We start from the raw sequence: 18,480 nt of genomic DNA on the forward strand, positions 1-18,480 counted from the left end.
CGGTTTCATCGGGGGAAAAAAAATGCACACACACACACACACACACCCCGCCATCCCCCAGCCCCTAAACCCATAATATTCCAACACTGCAGGGCAGCGGATCCGCAGGGAGCGGCTGTGGGGCAGCCCCTGGGTGCTGCTGCTGCTGCTCCCGCGGCCGGGGGTCAGGGCAGGGGGGGAGGGGAGGCCGGTGCCTGCCCGCCCGGTGTGCCGGGGGGGTTCCAAACCCGTCCCCCGACAGCTTTCTCGGTGCTCTCCCAGTCAAATCCTGACTTTGGGCTCATCGAAAGAACAAGAAAATAAACCCGCTGTGGGAACAGAGCCATCGCCGCGACCTTTCAGTCCAAGAGGGTTTGTGAAATACTGCTGAGCGGCTTGTTTTGAAATGCTCGGTGTGTCCTTACACTGGGTGCACAAGCAAACGGGGATGGATGGCGCCCAGCGCTTGGTTGGTAGCAAGGTCCTTGAACACGTGTTACAGAAGTTACATTGACTGTTCAAAGGAGAACTCTGGGATCAAGGGCAAAGCAGTGCAAATTCAGTAGGAACCATGGGCCAAAATGTAATTTGCTTGATTCATGGGGGTTCCTTGGTGTCTGCAGGGTGGCAAAAGCCCATTAGGTCCTTACTGCTGCTGCCTGGTCCAGTCCTCCATGGTGGAAATTGCCATCTTGGCAACAAAGTGCTAGGAGAGCTGAGCCAGGTGAGCTAAAAGCCTGTCCGTGTGTGACCTCGGTGGCACTGGGTGAGCCCAGCTGAAGTATGGGAGGTGACTCCTGCTGTCCAGCCTCACAGCAGGCTGCCCACACCCTTTGCGTTTCAGAATGGATGAGAACTACATCCTCCTGCCGCATGGAGTCAACTTCCAGGAGGCGATTTTCCCGGACACTCAGGAAAACAGAAGGATGTTTGCCAGCCTTTTCCAGTTTTCTAACTGCTCGCAGGCACAGCATGTGTTGAGCTTCTCCACTGACTGGGAGATTCAAGAGGACAACCGGGTAAGGTTTTTGTTTGCTCTCCAGTGCTTGTTTTCGAAGCGGGCACATCCATGGCTTTTGCAAACATATGTCTATGAATGCAGAGCAGCAGGTCCCTGATTTTCCTGGCCCTTTTGCGGTGTCACGGGCAAAGTAACACACTGGTGGGATGATGTTAAACTCTGTTTCCAAAGCTGACCTCTGTGGTAGCTCCTTAGCTTTCTGTGGACCCAAGTAAAGCTCGCTATCAACCTGTTGATGAGCAATAGATTGGAAACCAGTATTGCTGGTGACCCTGTTCTGCTCCACCCAGGTCGTGCTTGGGTTTGCTGTCTCTAGACCCCGTACTTTTAACTTCAGCTGAAGTGTTCAGAAGCAGATCTTTGCTTTTGTGCTTCTGTGTTCATCTCATGTAGTGAGAGCAGCGCCTGGACCATGACAGACTGTGAGGGATTACTTTTGCCTCGCTCCACATAACAGCATAAACATCTCCTGAACGAACCGCCCTAAGCTGTCTTTGTAGCAGCTGGGGAAAAATAGATTCTTGAGGGCACGTTTCGCCTGAGTGATGAGGGCATGGTTCGTCTGAGCGATGCTGGCACTTAATTCTGAACAAGCTAAATGAAATGCCTCTTTCTCCTCTCAAGGGGGGCCACAGCAAATAGTTCACCCTCTAGGCGATCCTCCCTTAAGAAAGTACATTTTTAGTATGAAAAGTCCAGCGATGCCTGTTGTTAGTGGCTTCTGAGCCCCTTTATGGGACTGTAGCGTGTGTAAGAAATACAGGATTTTAATAAATACTTCCTTGGCAGGGAGGAGCAACCTGTAGTTTTGTGTGTGCATAGTCTGGATGTGCATCTACATTTGCATAAGTGGAACTTGGAGAGCTGTTTTAGTGCCAGACCTTGTTTTGTCAGCCTGGTGGTTTCTACTGGTAGCCAAGAATATTTTAGGCGTCTCTTTAGCTCAGGATGGACAGGACATGTGTCATCGCTTGTTTTCTGTGGACTGATCCAAAGGACAATGTTTACATATGGCAGGAAATGCACTAGTGACTTGTTTGGGAGATGGATGGAGGGAGCTCTGTAGCCAGCTGAGCCCTTTCCCTTCACCAGCTGGCTGATAGCCAGCATACCAAGTTTGTACTGCTGCATGGCTGTCTGGCCAGGGACACAGCCCTACTCCTTGGGATGATCCTTGGGATGTCCCGTGAGAGAGTGTTTTCTCACTGCTGGTATTTTGGGGAGTGAGTGGGGAACAGTCATGTTGAAATATAGATTTGGGGACAGCAGCAGGAATTGATGTTGAAGAGAAAATGAATCACCTTACAATTAGATCACAGAGCTGTAACCCTGGCTGGGCAAGAAGGGGGAGGCGGAGAGCCCCAGTCCCAGCCCTGCCTCCTCCCTGCCAGCCCGCAGGCTCTCCTCTGCCCCAAGCAATGTATTTGGCAAGTAAAGACACTGCTGCTGCCAAACCCACAGATTTTTCTCTGGGGGAGCAAAGTGGTGTTGGGGGACCACCAGCTCCAGCTCCCAGTCTCTGCTTGTGATACCTCCATACTGTTTATTTAGCTGTGCTGACCTAAAGGTAGGGGATCTTGATGAATTGGTGCTTGCTTATGCCAGCAGTGAATCTTGCCAGTTAGCTTTAATGGAAATTACAAGGCAGAAACCCCCAGGGTAAGTTGAGGCAACCAAAAGTATATGTATCAAAAGTGCGTTTCAGCTGCTGTGCTCTTTGACCCTGCACAGCTGTGAGCAGACTAGGGGGATATTAGAGCTGCTGGTTGCACAGACCGGAGCTGGGGGCTTTACATACTTCAACACCCACCCGTTGAGTGAATAAATTCAGCACAACGGACGGACACTTTGCCTCCCCTTCATAATGAAAAGTAAAAGCTTCCTCTGCACCAGTTAAAAATAGCTGGGGCTGACTGTGCTCCCGTTCAGCGCCTGCATCTGTGTTTGCCCAGCCGAGCACGGGCTCCCAGCACCTGCATACCCCAGCCTGGGAAGGGGATGGCATTTCTGGCTGCCATGGTATTAGGAACTTGTTCCCCAGCTCTTCCCAGTGTAGCTGCCCATGTCCAGGGTGCAGCTCTCTAGTGTTTTGCTCCTTTCTTCGCCTTGTTACATGCACTGGTGACTTTCCCAATTGCCACTGTGTCTGCTTGTATCCCATCACAGACTTAACAATTTCCATTTCCAAATGCACTTGCCAAGCTGCCCTGTGCTGGCTCCAGAGCCAAAACCTCTGGTGTATGCTGGCTTCATGGCACAGAAAGCAAGCCTTACTTGGAGCATTGTTCTTGAAGCTTTTTGGAAAAGAGGCTCTTTGGAAGCCTCGGGACATCCAAGGGGGGCTTCTGAGACAGTGTGAAGTTGTGGAGAGCTTAGAGGGAGAAAGGTCTCCTGATGAGGCTCACAGTGCAGCAAGGAGTCACAGGTCTCACTAGCTGCTGCGTACTGACAAAAATTACTAGGTAAGTCCATCATGGACATTGTGGGCAGTCAGAGGCAAGAGATGAACGCGCTGAGAGCCTCAGAGCAGAAGGCAGCTGGGTTAGTTAGCAGGTAAGGTCCTGCCTTTGGGTCTTGGGACAGCTGTGTGCAGGGACATCTTAAAAAGGAGCTGTGTCTAAAAGCAGCATGCACAGGTAGGTTTGGAATAAAGGGATGATGAAATCTGTTTACAGCTGGATCCTGTACTCCAGAAGACTTTTTGAATCCCTGTATTTGCTTGTGGCCCTGTGCCCTACTTTTTTATATGTTTCTGGGGCAAACATTTTAAAGGAGAATTCAGCGCTGGAAGCATGTGCAGTTGCTATGAATGATTTGTGTTTGTTAGCTCTGGGGTGCTCAGCCAGAAGGTGAGAGACCCTCATGAGAGGTGAAAATCATTTGCCTCACCTCATGCCACTCCAAGAAAGAGGTCCCTTCTCAAGGGTGTGCCCGAGCCAGCCGTGGGGTCGGGGACCCAAAGATGATCGCTGGCATGCTGTCCTGCTTGTCCTCTTCTCTCTGTAATGCCTTGTGTGCAGGCAGCCTTGTTTGGGCTGTCCCAATGGGTGAAACAAGGAAAACCCTGACAGCTCCTTTTCCCAGCAAATGTGCCTGATGATGCAAAAGAGAGGCAAGAGATGTGCAGGAGCTTCTCAATGGACAGGGATGTGCCACCTGCCTTTTCCATTGCAGGAAAACCCTTTTAATTTTTAGGAAGCTCATGGCACATGGTAAAAGGAGGCCAGATCCACATCTTGTTGAGGATAATACATTCCCCATCCTGGGCTTGCTGCTGCCACTGGAAGCTTAATTCCAGCTGTGTTTTTTAAGCCCCTTGTAGTCTGGGCTGAGGGCCAGGTGCTGCTTTCCATAGTTTTCCAATAACTCCACAGTCTCATAAATTCATTCAGGTGCTTGTTCTGGCCACTCTGGAGAGCAATGGTAGCTCCGGCTGTTTTTTCTTTCGGCACTTGCATTTTGCCTTCCACATTTGCAGAACAGTAATTAATTGGACTTTGTCTTGACTTTTCTTACAGCCCCTTAGTGGTGTTTGCAGACCTCCTGCTTTACCCGGGCTTGCTGTCGCAGTGGTTTCCACAAGGTTGTTGCTAAAGCTGTGAGTTCCCACCAGGCTTGGGGTTGGAGCTGGGCTTGTAATGAGTCACTGCAACTTTTTGCAGAGCGAGGGGACCCTTCTTGTAGCATGTTGCAGATATCTGGGTCCCAGGTTTGGCCCAGTCCCAGAGCTGATGTTGGTGGAGATAATAACACAGGAACACTCCTTTTTTCCCTTTTGGAATTACAGTTTTAGTCAATTCTTCCCACCTTCTGCCCCTGGGGGAAATGCAGTATTCACTGTCTAAGGAATCTTGGAGTCACAGCAGTTTCTTTTAATAAGGTGCTTTTTTTTTAAAGAAAGGATCAATTAAGATGTAATCAAAACCTAACTAAATTTCTTAAAAGCTCCATGTTTTTACCAACATCTCATGTCGACCCTGAGAGAAGACCTGCAGATGTATCAAAGAGTTTGTGAAGTCTGACAGCTTCCTATGCAGGCATGCTAGGCTGCCCCGTGCCGGCCAGTGTGCAGCCTTTGGGTCACCCTTGCCTCAGGAAGCCTCCCCAGGCATCCCTTTTCCTTTACCTCCTGCTTCCCTCAGTGCCCCTAAAATTGCTCACAAACCCCTGAGTGCCACCCAGTTCTTCTCTGGTGCAGCCCGTGGTGCTGGTGTTTCATTACTGATACTTTTAGGGAGCAGCCTTGCAACATTTTCTTGCTCAAAAGGAGTCTAAAGGGTCAGACTTTTTTTTGGGAAATAGGGATGACACTCAGTGGTGCAGCCGGCATCCTCCTGCAGGGATGGAGAGGGGGAATGGGAAAGTCTTGAAGGCCTGGAGAGCATCCATATGTGCCAATGCCTCTTTCTCACAACAAATTTTTCTTATGGCTAAGTGAGAAATGACACTTTTCTACACGGAGGGGGTTGATTTCTGCTTGCTCAAGCTGGGAGGTGGGAATCATCTGTGCGGTTTCCCCCTCTCACAGTGCCTGCTGCTAGGCCTGGGGGTGACACAGTGGGTTGGGGCTGAAGTCTTGCCCCCCTGCAGAGTTTTACCATTTTAGTGGAAATCCAGAGGTTGTAATTTCTCTTCCTGACTTGGCCTTCTGCAGGGTTGTACAATCTGGTAAAGAAGTCCTTGTTGCCTTGTCTGCACACGAGGGATTAAGCCAAAGAGACTTGAGGTCTGGTGATAATAAGGTCAATAGAAGTGTCTAACAGCGCTTGTAGTTATTTGTTGTTCAGAGAGGCTTTAACTCCTGGTTTTGTTAACAGGTTGATAGGGAAACATGGTCTTTCTGCCTCCCTTTTTATTCACATGGGAGAGCTGTAAAATGACCCCATCTGCTTCATAACAAGAGAATAACAGCAGCATGTCAAACCGGTTGTGAGCAACTGTGAGAGCACTAGCATTGCGATAAAGTCCGCGGAAATTAAAGAGTCCAATAACTTCAATTAAGCTTGGTGAGATTGCGGGGGGACATTATATTTTATTAGGCCTCTCTCCCTGCATTGTTTCTGCTCTCAGCCACGCTGTTACTTCAATTGGTTTAGATGAATGAACTTGCCTTCATCTCCAGAGATTTATCTGGGTAGTAATAAAGCTTTTATGAGAGTAGTCAGTGTCCCAAATAAAAAGCAAGGTAATTAGTGGGTTAGCAGGGCAGTCTACAAATATCTGCTTAGCATCTTTGGGCCTGGGTCCTCTTCTCTGGTGGCACTTTGGCTGCTGTAACAACCTGACGGCCTGATTAGGACACTTGCAATTGGAACACTTTGGAACAGCTGAAAAGGGAACCGTGTTAGAAAAGCAAAGTAATTGCATAAATGGCCTTGCCATTATTATGCGAAGCAAAAATTAATTAAATGTCATTCTTCCTCTGCAGAAGTAGAGAAAATAGCTTCAGAACTCTTTGTATTTTACCAGCACCTGTGTGCATGAACTGGGAGCCACTCGGTCGGGTCATTCCCTGAACCCATCTATGGGCAGCAGCACTTTTGTTCAGCAATGGTCCCAGCCTGTCTCTTCCCTGATGCTCTCCACCTGGGTGGATGGTGGCAGGTCTCATTCAGTAGCACTTTGTAGGACCACGAGGGCTGAAATCACAGAGAAATAGCCACTTACACAAAAGCTCTTTGGGCTACCAGAGAAGGGCTTGCGCATGTGGTGTTTGCTGTGGGGGCCTGTTTTGATCCATCTCCCCAGGCAACATGCCCCTGGAGAGGGGAAAAGAAGAAGGAAAGTTGGGAAAGTCCCCAAAATTTTTCTAACCACCCTGATTTTGAGTCTAGACAGTGATTAAATAGTAGCATGGCTAGACACCTGCTGGAGAGATCCCTGTGGCATCTCTGGTAAGGGCCTGAGCTGCCTTGGATGCAGGGACCAGAGCTCTTCCTGCAGTGGCAGGACAGACATTGGTGATGCAGAAGGTGACTCCGCTGTGTGAATCATGCAAAGCCTGGCCACTTAATAAAAAAAAAAAAAAAAAAAAAAAAAAGCTGATAACTGTAATGGATTGCAGCTGAAATTTCATCCATGGTATCCACTGAGATAGAGTGACAAAGCAATTTGGATTTTCTCTTTTAACAGTTAAGAACTTCTGCGCTTGAGGAGTTCCCTCTCTGCTCCAAGTACTGGGAGACGAATCACAGAACTGGAAAATGCTTGTTGTGGAGTCCAGACCCAGCAGTTTTTAGGGAAAGGACTGGTCTGGAAAAGAGCAGGCAGCAGCCTGGCTTAAGACAGTTTTCTTTAATTCCCATGTACTGGTCTTTTGTGTTTGCTTGTGGGATGAGCCACATAAAGGATCTTCCCTTCTCTGGTCTTAAGCCACTAGGGAAACAGAAAATATTCTCAGTTCAAAACAGAGCTATGTGGCAAGGGCAGGGCAAAACGACCTTGAAATAGATGAGAGTAAGGTCCAATATTTAGAGGTTTGAAAGATCTTGTTTTACATTCAGTTTCTTGCCCGGCCATTTGTTAGTATAGTTGTTGCTCCATTAGCCCAATAGCATCGTAGAAAGCGTACTTCACTTCTGGGTTGTTGTAATAGTAATTTACAGCACTTTTGTTTTCGTCCCAGAAACCCACCCAGAGCGTACCCCCTCCCTACGATCTGTGTTTAATTTGAATACATGTAATCAATATTAGATGAAATGGAGAACTGCTGACAAGTGTCTGGGATGACAGGAGACCACGAGAGAGTTGATATGTTCGGGTAACATCCCCGAGAGTCTTTTGGCATAGAAATGGCATTGACTTATTTCCAAGACTTCCCACCCAGGCTGTGGTAGGGGAATCTTAGAGGTCTGATTGGCATCTCCCTTTCTGTCTTTCCACATGCCACACAGGCTGCTAAAATACAGAATAAAGATCACAAAGGAGTACACAACAGCCTTATTATCCACAGGATGTTTGCATTGCATATGGTCTTTATCATATTTATAGCACCCAGAAGGTGTTCTGAGCACTCCCCAGGAGAAAAATGGGGAAATTTCTTTGTTCTTGGGGTGTCTTTTAGAGGCACCCAGTTTCTGTATTGGGAGGCAGGCTGGCTGGCTGCCATGCACAATGCAGGAGGGATGGCCTGAGGCAGCATGGGAGCCTTGAACTTGATATTGGTTGTGAACAGCCTGAATTTTGGGGTTGAGTAAGGAGCTTTTTCCCACCCATGTGAACTCTCATCCCCACTGGCAGCCATGATCAGTGGGTTGCTGCTGAGGTGAAGCTGCCACTTAGCACCCTCCTGGTACCATCATGGGTGCAGGATGAGATGAGGGGAGTCCCAAATTGCTGTCACAGTTCCTGGTCAATGAGTCTGGACTGACCTGCTCCCTATCAAGCAGTGCAGATTACTCCAGAGCACACCTCTCTGGCTATGTCTCAGACACATCCAAGTACATGATATCCTTAAAAATATCCAGTTTCCAGCCCTCTGAGCGAGGTAATGCCTAGAGAGCCATGGGTATGTGCATGTATATACATATCTGCCTCCTCTGAAGGGTGAAACAGTGATCCTTCCAGGAACTGGAACTTAATGAAGACCCACATGGCTCCAAGCTGCTTTTAATTATCCAGAGCCACGCTTTAAAGTTCTGCCAAATGCACCAAATCTTCTGGATTTTGTGGTACGAGGCTATCTGCTGGTGTACATGAACTTGGTGGCAAGCAGGCATTTGACTCCAGCCCCAGGACACCTTTTCAGCTGTCTGTCTGGCTTCTTCCACCGTCACAGAGGTAGAAAAATGCTAGTGGCCACACAGGCAGTTGGCGTGAGCTGAGCTCTGCATGTTGAGACAAAGAGGGGGCTGAAGGAACCCCATTTTCCTTCCTGTGTTTCAAATCCAAGGGTGCCTGGAGGGGTGCTGTACCCTTGGGGTTTTCAGCCCAGAGGTGGTTGAAAGACTTGTGGTGGTGCTGCCAAGCACAAATCGTGCCACAGTGCTTTCTTAGATGGAAAAAGATTTTTTTTGGAAGCCCCTGACTGCTGACTCTTAGCCAACGGCCAAGGTACTATGTTTCCCAGTCACGCTGGAAAGATGCAGCTTCCTGGCTGGGGCTAACTCTGTAGGGCACAGCACAGGTAGGATGTTGCTGCTGTTGTCTCAGGGTAGGTAGGATGGGACTTTCACTAAGCTGGTCACATTCCCTCTGTGTTAGCACAGAAGTGGCTGAAGTGGGAGATACCTCCCTCTGGGGAGCAGGGCAGTGGAAAGTTTGAGGCTGCCCTCCCGAGCATCCACATGTGAAGGTGGGCTGGGAATTGCAGCACTGTAATGAGAGGTGGACCTGTCATCCATACCCTCTGGAAATGACACTGCCATGGGAAAAGTAGCAACAAGAAGACACGAGGAGGCTGACTTCTGTCCCTTGTCTCTTTCCATGTGTGTGAGTGATTTGGTGATTCCTCTGCTTTTCTGCCCCGCCCTCCTGTTCAGGGCCTCCCCAGTGTGGGAAGATTAGAGAGGACATCCTACCACACATAGACTGTGAAGGACGGAAGCACTGTCTGGCCAGGGGAGGCAGCTGGTGGGGACCTGGGAAGTTACTGGAGCTGGGAAATGAAGTGGTGCAGGGCAACATATGCTTGAAAGCACTTGCACCCACAGCCAAATCACCTTCCTTAACACAGGCTCCCATACTCAAGGTGCTCCTCTGGGTACCTGGGACCTGGCCTCCAAGTAGAAGAGTTAAGGCTGGTGTTCTTGTAAGATGTACATATTATTTTAATAACCCAAGGCAAAACAAAATGTGCAGTCCGAAGAAGCAGGTCATGGGTGTTTCTTGATCCAGTCATGCTTATTATTCATACTTGTCGCATGATTTTTCAACCTTAGAGAGTGGAGGTACTGATGTAGTAAGAGCTACTGGAACATGCTCATATATGACTCCTGCGATTCCGCTCGCAGCAGCCCACTGGGACTATTTCTGTGCTTTTGACTGGGTTGGGAACAGGAGGGGGAAGGAAACATCTGAGCTGGGTGCACCTGACTCTTCACCTACTTGGTTTGGAACAGCTGGTTTGGGGAATACATTCAGAGTGAGTCTCAGGCAAGTTTTCTGGGTTAAGAGCAGCCAAAATGAATGAGGGAGGTCCCATATGCTGTGTTGTTCAGCCCAATTATGGCAGCCACCAAACTCCTCTGTAAATCGGTGAGTCTGTAGATGTGTTAGGTGTTTTTGTGTGTGCAAATCCATGCTTTGTGTTGGTCAGCAGTTGGGAAGGATGATTCATGTGGACCAGCAGTCAGTCCTAGGCCAGCATCTGTCCCTGATGCACACACTGCTCCTACAGGCACTGTGGGCAGATCCGGACTTTGGTCTAGTTGCTGGCCCCGGTTGACCCTGAATCCAGGGAAGAGTCTTTCCGTTCTACTTCTCTCTCTCCTGACCCACCTGAGAGATAGATACAGAAAAAGATGGAGCAAAAGGTTTATTAAAATCAACAGCCACCAAAAGCCAGTTGGCAGCTGGCAGGTGGGACACCTGTAATGCTGTCTGTAACCAGATCAGCCATTGCAGCTTGAAGGGAGATGAGATCTTTCAATTTGGGACATAGTTTTTCACAGCCTGTGCAGTTTGATGGTTATTTTCAAAAATGGCAAGCCAAGTTGGCTGCGAGGCAGCAGTGGTTATAATGCCTAATGGAAGCTGCAGACAGAGCCTCGTAAAGCCCATCCTGCCTCCACCAGCCAAATGCCTATTCAAATTCCCCTGGAGAAGTGTCCTTGCCCCATTGCGCTTGGCCAGGAGCAGCCACGCAGTGCCAGGCTTGGCTTCATTGCCAGCCCTGGAAGCACACAGCCCCTTGCAGCAGCTAATATGAAGTGACAAACCGGAGCAGTCGGTTTCAAGGGACTGTGAGTGTACAGTTTTGGTGTGACCAATTGCAGCTGGTTGCTGCTCAAATCATTGCAAGTGCCTCTGGCAGTTGGTGCAGTGACTACCTCCTTTTGCTGCCCCAATTTGTAGGGTCTTTTTTAAGAATATGGTACAAGTGTTAGCCCAGATATCTGTAAAATGAATGACGATAGGGAAAAATATACTGAGGGACAAGCAAGTTTCCATGACACTATATAATGTGAAGGGGAAATAATACAGCCAGAAAACCAGGTCTGAATTTCTGCCCAAAAAACTTAAGAGCAAGAAAGCAAAAAACCTATTTCCTGAGATCTGAAAGCACTTAATGGACTTGTTCTGCAGTATTTTTGCATTTCCTAAATCAGAGGGGAACCAGCAGAAGTACTAGCTACTGCAAGGGCGAATGTCAGTACAGTGTTTTATATTGAGACAAGACGTGGGACTGAAATGCAAGCTAGTACTTGCATACCGTTGTCCTCAAACTGACTCATCATCACTGTGCAGGGGTAGCAGGAGAGATATTCCCGTTCTGCAGGTGGTAAAAGTGAGGCAGGTGTGTGTTAGGCTCTGTATCCCAGTCCAGTGGAGACAATTCTCTTTGACCCAGGATTTATCCCCACTGGGATTAGAAACAACTATCTGAACACTTTTTCTGGCTCTAAAATTATTTGTCTGAATCCTGTGCCCTTCCCATTCTTCCTCTGAGGCTTCCAGCCCTGTTTCACAGGCAGTGCTGTACTTTGAGTAAGGAGATATGTTCAGACAGGTGACACATGAGCAAACATGAAGTTTGGTTGTTTATTCAAACCAAAGCATGCTGGTGCTATGAAGCCTGGCTTCCTTCTTCAGGTAGATGGTGACAGTTTCCTCTTCATTGCCTCAAAATGCAATGAGTTTATCACCTTCTTTTGTCTTCACTGTTTACGCACTTCAGAGCCTGTTCATTTGTTTGGCTTGCTTTTTGTCTTCCCAGAGCCTTTAGACAGGGTCTGAACACAATTATGTTCTTCTAGATGGTTTTGATTATAGTTTGTTATTGTGGAAAAAATTCAGTTAGTTGCTTAACTGGATGATAGTTGGGGAGAGAAAGGAAGGGAAATCAAAGTGGAGGAACAGTTTGTACTGATGTTGGCTGAGGACAGGAATAGAAATTCAGATGCTGTAAGTCCCCACTTCCATTACATGGGCAAAAAAGTCCTGTTTCAGAGCCTTTGCAGTGTGAATGTAGCAGCCACGTTCACTTGAAATGCTCCATTTCATTGTAGGGCAGGAAAGCTCTTTTCTACCTTAAAAGCATCATCTTGGGGTGTGGAAGAGGAGGGATAATGAAGAAGGGGCTTAGCCATAGGGACCAGAGGGGACCTCAGCCAGATGCCAGCCCATGCTTTAAAAGAGCTCTGAGGTCTCAGATGGATGGGAAGGAGTTTGTTTGTTGTCTGTAAAAGATGCCTTAAAGTGAGAATCAGTGTATGTGCCTTATCTGTGGGAAGAAAATATGCAGCTGCTTCTTGGTCTCTAAGTATTTCTGTTGGGGAGGTATCTGTAAGCAGAGACTAAGAAAAAATAACAGGTGTAAATGAGAGAAAATGAAAAAAAACCATGGAAATAGGAAATGAGGAAATAATCCACCAAAATGTGTTGCCAACTGATGTGACGAAATCTCCATCGTTTACAAGGCTTGGGTCAAGCTGGGAGATTGTGGTGGGTCTCTTACTCAGAAGGAGACATTCTTCTTTTGCTGCCTGCCTCCATTACACAGGTCATGACATAGCTCTAGGAGGGACTATATAGGGTTTTAGAGCACTCTCCCTGTCCACTTCTTGTTCCTCAGACTGGATGGCTATGGTGACAGCAGTGACTTGGTGCCTCTGGAGAGGGTTTAGATCCCCCACGCTGTCACTGAGCAACTCTAGGAGTACCAGATAGCATCCAAAGCCCACCTCTATCAGCTGATTCAAAAAGACAACTTGGAGGTGAATTTTTCTAAAAATCGCTTGCAGGGTCCCTGGGCCCTTCAGACAACTACAGCCATGCTGGACACGAATACTGATGTTGGGAAAAGCCTGTGGATAGCAAACAAGCGGTTTTAAGGTGACCTCAGGGAACGGTTGTTACTACCATTGGTGGTTGTGTTTATGCCCTTTTACATGTTTTAAATCCAGGCACATTTTGTTTGAGTTCAGTGACCACTTCACAATCTGTCCCTTGAAATCCTAATTGAGCCTGTGTTTTCTTAAATCTTAGTTTCAAAGGGCAGGGGAACAAATGTGATCCTTGGTTCTTTTCCAAAAAGTGCAGAACTGTAGATTAAATGTGTCTTGGAAATAATATTTTATGCTAAAATCTTTCCCACTGCTATCAAAACGGCTCAAAACCACATCCAGTGACAAATCCCTCCTATATTTAACCCACGTCTAGAAGCAGCTGTGATACGGACAGGAGCTGCCCTGGCGCTTCCAAGTCAGTGGCACTCTGGAGCCACCAGAACGCATCCTGCTTCTTACAAATGGTCATTGATCCAGGAACACATTACAGATGTTGAGGATGTGAAGGAGCACACTGGTGCCATCACAGCACCAGCACAGAGAAAGGCCAGATGGGAGGCACCCCAAGGCATTTGCCTGCCTGTTCTGTGTCCAGACTTCAGGACCGACGTCTAGTTCCTGCTCATAGTCAGAAACATCTGAAACGGGAGAAGCCTCCTGTGGTCCCTGCTAACGAAGTGGTGTTTATCACACTCTGGTAATTGCATTTGCTATGGTATTTACAGCATTTCCTATGTTTTGAAATGGAGAGATCTCAGACTTGCTCAGGGTGAGCTGTGTACTCTAACCTGCTCCTAAGCCCACAAGTACTTTTAAACATTAACATACACATTGGTGGCATCCAGGGTCAGTCTCAACCCCACAGCTACTGAGCTGGGAACGTGGCTAATGCAGTGTTAATGTTGGCTCTCAGTATTTATTAGGGGCAGTATCTTGTCCCTTCCTCTACACATCCTAGGGAATTTTCTTTTCTTTTTTTTTTTTCTTTTCAGATCTTGGAAAGGTGCAGGTAGTCCTAGTGGGCAGTGGCACAGGCAGCCAATGGACAAAGGGAGGGGAAGCAGGTTATCAGTCTGGCTAAATGAGGATTCCCAGCAATTTCAGACTCCAAGAGCAGAATAGAGGTTGTTAAAGACTTGCCTTGTGTTTTCAGGGAGAAGTTCAGCTCTGCGTGCCCTAGGAGGTCACCAGCACCAAACAGATGTTCAAATGTGGTATTCTCTTATTCAGCGTCTTAGAAATGTGCTTTCAGTTAGTGTAACATGCCTTTTTCTAATAAGGGAAACCACTAATAGAATAAAAATCAAGTTCTTTATTTTTTCCACCCTCAGGCCCAGAAAGTTCAGAGATAAGGCCAACTGGGTGTCATTGGCAGTTCTACCATGGGTGGTAACCACAGAATGGTTTGGGTTGGAAGGGCCCTTTGAAGGTTATCTAGTCCAACCCCACTGCCGGGGGCAGGGACACCTTCCACCAGCCCAGGTTGCTCCCAGCCCCGTCCAGCCTGGCCTTGAGCACCCCCAGGGATGGGGCACCCACAGCTGCTCTGGGCAGTCTCTGCCAGTGCCTTGCCACCCTCATCGTAAATGATTTCTTCCCTATGTCCAACCTAAACCTACCCTCTTTCAGCTTAAAACTGTTGCCCCTTGTCCTGTCACTACAGGCCCTGGTAAAAAGTCTCTCTCCACCTTTCTCTCCTAAGTCCCCTTTAAGTATTGAATGGCCTCAGGTGTCCCTGGAGCCGGCTCTTCTCCAGGCTGAGTAATGCCAACTCTCCCAGCCCGTCCTCACAGGAGAAGCATTCCAGCCCTCTGAGAATTGTCATGGCCCTCCTCTGGGCTCTCTCCAGCAGGCCCAAAAGCCAGTTCCTCACAGTCTTCCACCAAAGCTGTGTGAGCACGTGTTGAGCCAGCATGAGTGAAACCGATTCAGGCAAACACTGATCCACGTTCAAAGCTCTGCTTTGGTTCCCTCTGCTCTGGCTGCCTGTACGTCCCCACCTGCTCTTCTTTCAGTGGCCCTGCTGTCTTATACAGGCTTCAACCCTGTGTAAACTGCACTCCAAGGCTCCTCGCAGGAGGTGCGTTCCCGTGGATGCGGAGTATTCCTACAGCCCTGGCAGAGATAAGGCAAGGCTGCAACATCAGAAGGTCCCCCAAGCGATCAGAGGAATACTGCGATTTGTGAGATGTGCTTGCAGCTTCGTTTCCACTCAGCAGCAGCCACAACATCTCAGGAGCCAGATGACGATATGGCCCCATGCCTCTGGAGTACCGCTGAGGGTTCACGGCTTCTAGAACCAGAAGGTGCCCTAGAAAAAACCCAGCCGGCCTCTACCATGGGTGTGATCTGGGGCCTCTCACTAGGGAACTGCACTGGCACAACCTCCGTAATGCTGCTAGAATTGTCCTCTTAGTGGTTTGTAACGCCTGACATGGTCTTTGCTGCATCCTATCAAAAATGCCAGTGCAGATCCTATGACACTAGTATTTCCCTCCTTTTGCTTAGGAGAATCTGCACCCTTTACTGGATGCGGGGGAAGCAGCGACACAGGCTGAGGCAGAGGCTGAGGTGCCCAGTGCTGCCCTTGCCCCAGTCCTTAACAGTCAGAGCAGTTGTTCTCCAGGCACCCAGCCCCCTGCGCTGGATGGCAGGGATGGGGAGCGGCATGGAGCCCCCGTAATCCAAGGGGAAATGGTCAGCGACCTGCCACACCACCGAGACACACACACGTGTACGGGGCTGGATGGGATCCACCCGAGGGCACTGGGGGAGCTGGTGCAAGTGCTCACAGGGGATCGGGCCCCGCCAGCGTGGGGCTGTGAGAGGCAGGTCCTGCGTGAGGAGCCCCATCTCCTGCTGGGACAAGGGGACCCGCTGGGTGGCTGAGGGAAAGGCTGTGGCTGGCGCCTGCCTGGGCCTTAGCGAAGCCTTTGGCACCGTCTCGCCCAGCATCTCCTGGAGAAGCCGGCTGCTCCCGGCCGGGCCGGGGGGGCTCTGCGCTGGGCACAGCCGCTGGGCAGGAGCCCCCAGCGTGCCCAGGTGGCCAAGGGGGGCCAGCAGCGCCCTGGCCGCTGTCAGAAGCGCTGTGGCCGGCAGGGCCGGGGCAGTGCCCGTCCCCCTGTGCTGGGCACCGGTGCGGCCGCCCCTCGGGGCCTGGGCTCAGGGTCGGGCCCCTCAGGGCAGGGGGGACGCAGAGGGGCTGGAGCGTGTCCAGAGCCGGGCAGGGGCTGGGGCAGGGGCTGGGGCAGGGGCTGGGGGGGGGCGGCGGGGGGAGCTGGGGGGGTCAGCCTGCAGAGGGGGGGCTCAGGGGCACCTGGTGGCTCCCTACAGCTGCCTGGCAGGGGCTGTAGGCAGGGGGGGTCGGTCTCTGCTCCCAGGGAACAAGCGCCAGGGCACGGGGAACCGGCCTCACCTTGTGCCGGGGGAGGTTTAGGTGGGTGTGAGGGGAAATTCCTTCATGGAAAGGGTGGCCGAGCCCTGGCACAGGCTGCCCGGGGAGGGGGTGGCGTCACCAACCCTGGGGGTGTTTAAAAGATGTGCAGATGCGGTGCTCGGGGACATGGTTTAGTGGTGGGCTTGGCAGTGCTGGGGTAATGGGTGGACTTGGTGATCTTTTCCAACCTAAATTATTCTATGATCCTATGGTACTGTGACTAATTCCTTGAAGAGCTGGAAGTTTGCTTTCCTAGAATTCATGGTCCTGAATTTATTCTTCACCTGACCCATATCCCTCAGGACTGTGAACTCCACCAGTGCATGATCACTACAGCCCAGGCTGCCTCCAATCTTGATGCCACCGATTATCTCACTTGCATTGGTCACTAACAGGTCCAGTGTCACATCCTCTGTGGTAGGGTGGTCCATTACCTGGCTTAAGAAGTTTTCCTCAGTGCATTCCAGGGGTCTCCTGGACTCCGGCATTCAGTCTGAGATACCCACCTTTATGGAGCAATTCAATTGCCTTGTGTCATTTGAGGCGCCATAGGCGATCTGAGACATAGGGCACAAGACCATATTCATCACTGAAACATCACCTTCTCTAATGGCAGCTGGAGCCCACATAGGCATTTCAGGTGACACTCGGTGTCATAGGGTGGGCAACTCACTTCATTTTACTTCATTATGAGAGTTACCAACAGAAATACTGCTTACAAAAGTGCTTGAGAAAAAGAGAGCTACCTGATACCAGTGTCGTGTCCTCTGCTTTGCAGCACTGATGCTTTCTCCAGGCATATATTGGTACTGAAGTGACAGGTTAGTGAATGTGCATTTTGTGGCACATAAAACATGATTGGATGTCAGTCCAAATATTGAGACTGGTTCTTCCTGTGACCCAAGCTGTGCTTTGCAGTGTCAGCTGCTCTTGGTATTCCTGACTTCTTTAGAGCAGCACAGTGATTTGGAAATCCATGCCCAGTGTAACATGTGAGTTGAAAGAGCTACTGTGTTGTACCCCGTGGTGATGGTTGCCCTGCAAATAACTGGTTTCAGATTCTGCTTGCCTTTTGCGTGAAGGCAATATATGAATGTAGCAGAAACAGAGCTCGTTTGAGCTCTCCTTGTAGTCTGGCCTTGGCCTCATATGGACTCACTAGCATCTAAAAAGGAGTGATGTAGCCCTGGACCATTTATGTTACAACACTTTGACCATGACTATGGCCCTGTCTCACTGTCTTCTTTTCCTGGATATAGCAGTTCTGAGCTTAGTTTCAATGGATTCTGGAAAAGTCCAGAGCTTGAAATAACCACTGCAGCCTGCCTGAGGTCCTCCTTCCGTATCTATTGCTGTGTGGAGCAGGTGGCTTGCATTTGACTGGAGCTTATGATAGATTTTGAAGTCTGTCTTCTAGCTTATAAAGCCTTTTGGATGAGATTTGCTGAATGCATGTAAGATGTTGAGTTTTATTTCATAGATTTAAAATCAATCTTATAAATTGCTTTAAAGTAATTCCTTGTGTTTTGAAATTCCAAAACCCCTGCCCCTGCTTTTTTTAAATTCTTGTGGTCAATTACAGACTGATTTAGGAAATGGTGCAAAATGTGTAAATGAAACTAAAAGCATTTTTCAAAATGGTGTTAGGAAAAAACAAAAAGAGGACACATATGTTATCAATACTCTACCAAAAGGGAACGATGTCTCTGGCCATAGAAAACCTTAGATTTCAAAACTTGCAGTAACATCTGGAATAAGCTTTCTAATCCAGGCAACATTGTTGGAACCATCATGGAGGATAGCTTTTTTACATGGGGTTCTTTGAATTACTTCAATACTGATTTTAGGGCTTTTTATATTTGGTCTCCAAGTATATACTCTAGATGGGACTCTGAACATACTTTTTCCATGCATTTTATGTATAAATATTCTGGTTGGGGATTGGCTTCTTGGTTGGATTTTTTTAAGTAGTAGTTGAAAGGAGTTAGGGAGCTTGTCTACTTCAGCATTGTTCCCAAAATGTAAGGAAAGACTGAATTTCATTGCAGGAGTCCTTTTGACCACCAGGAGCCCTGAACTGGTGCAAAATAGTGGAC

At 48.9% G+C, this 18,480-nt stretch overlaps 1 protein-coding gene across 2 annotated transcripts in view; it reads left to right on the forward strand.

Moving 5' to 3' along the window:
* The window catches only part of CCDC3 (coiled-coil domain containing 3), a 46,547-nt gene that overhangs the window by 939 nt on the left and 27,128 nt on the right, over nucleotides 1–18,480 (forward strand). For both annotated transcript variants that reach the window (XM_037390272.1, XM_037390273.1), the window contains exon 2: nucleotides 824–998. In XM_037390272.1, the coding sequence (XP_037246169.1) occupies nucleotides 824–998 (175 nt within the window). The remainder of the gene's footprint in view (nucleotides 1–823; nucleotides 999–18,480) is intronic.

Source organism: Falco rusticolus, chromosome 5 (genome assembly GCF_015220075.1).
Source record: "Falco rusticolus isolate bFalRus1 chromosome 5, bFalRus1.pri, whole genome shotgun sequence".
Classification (NCBI taxonomy): domain Eukaryota; kingdom Metazoa; phylum Chordata; class Aves; order Falconiformes; family Falconidae; genus Falco; species Falco rusticolus.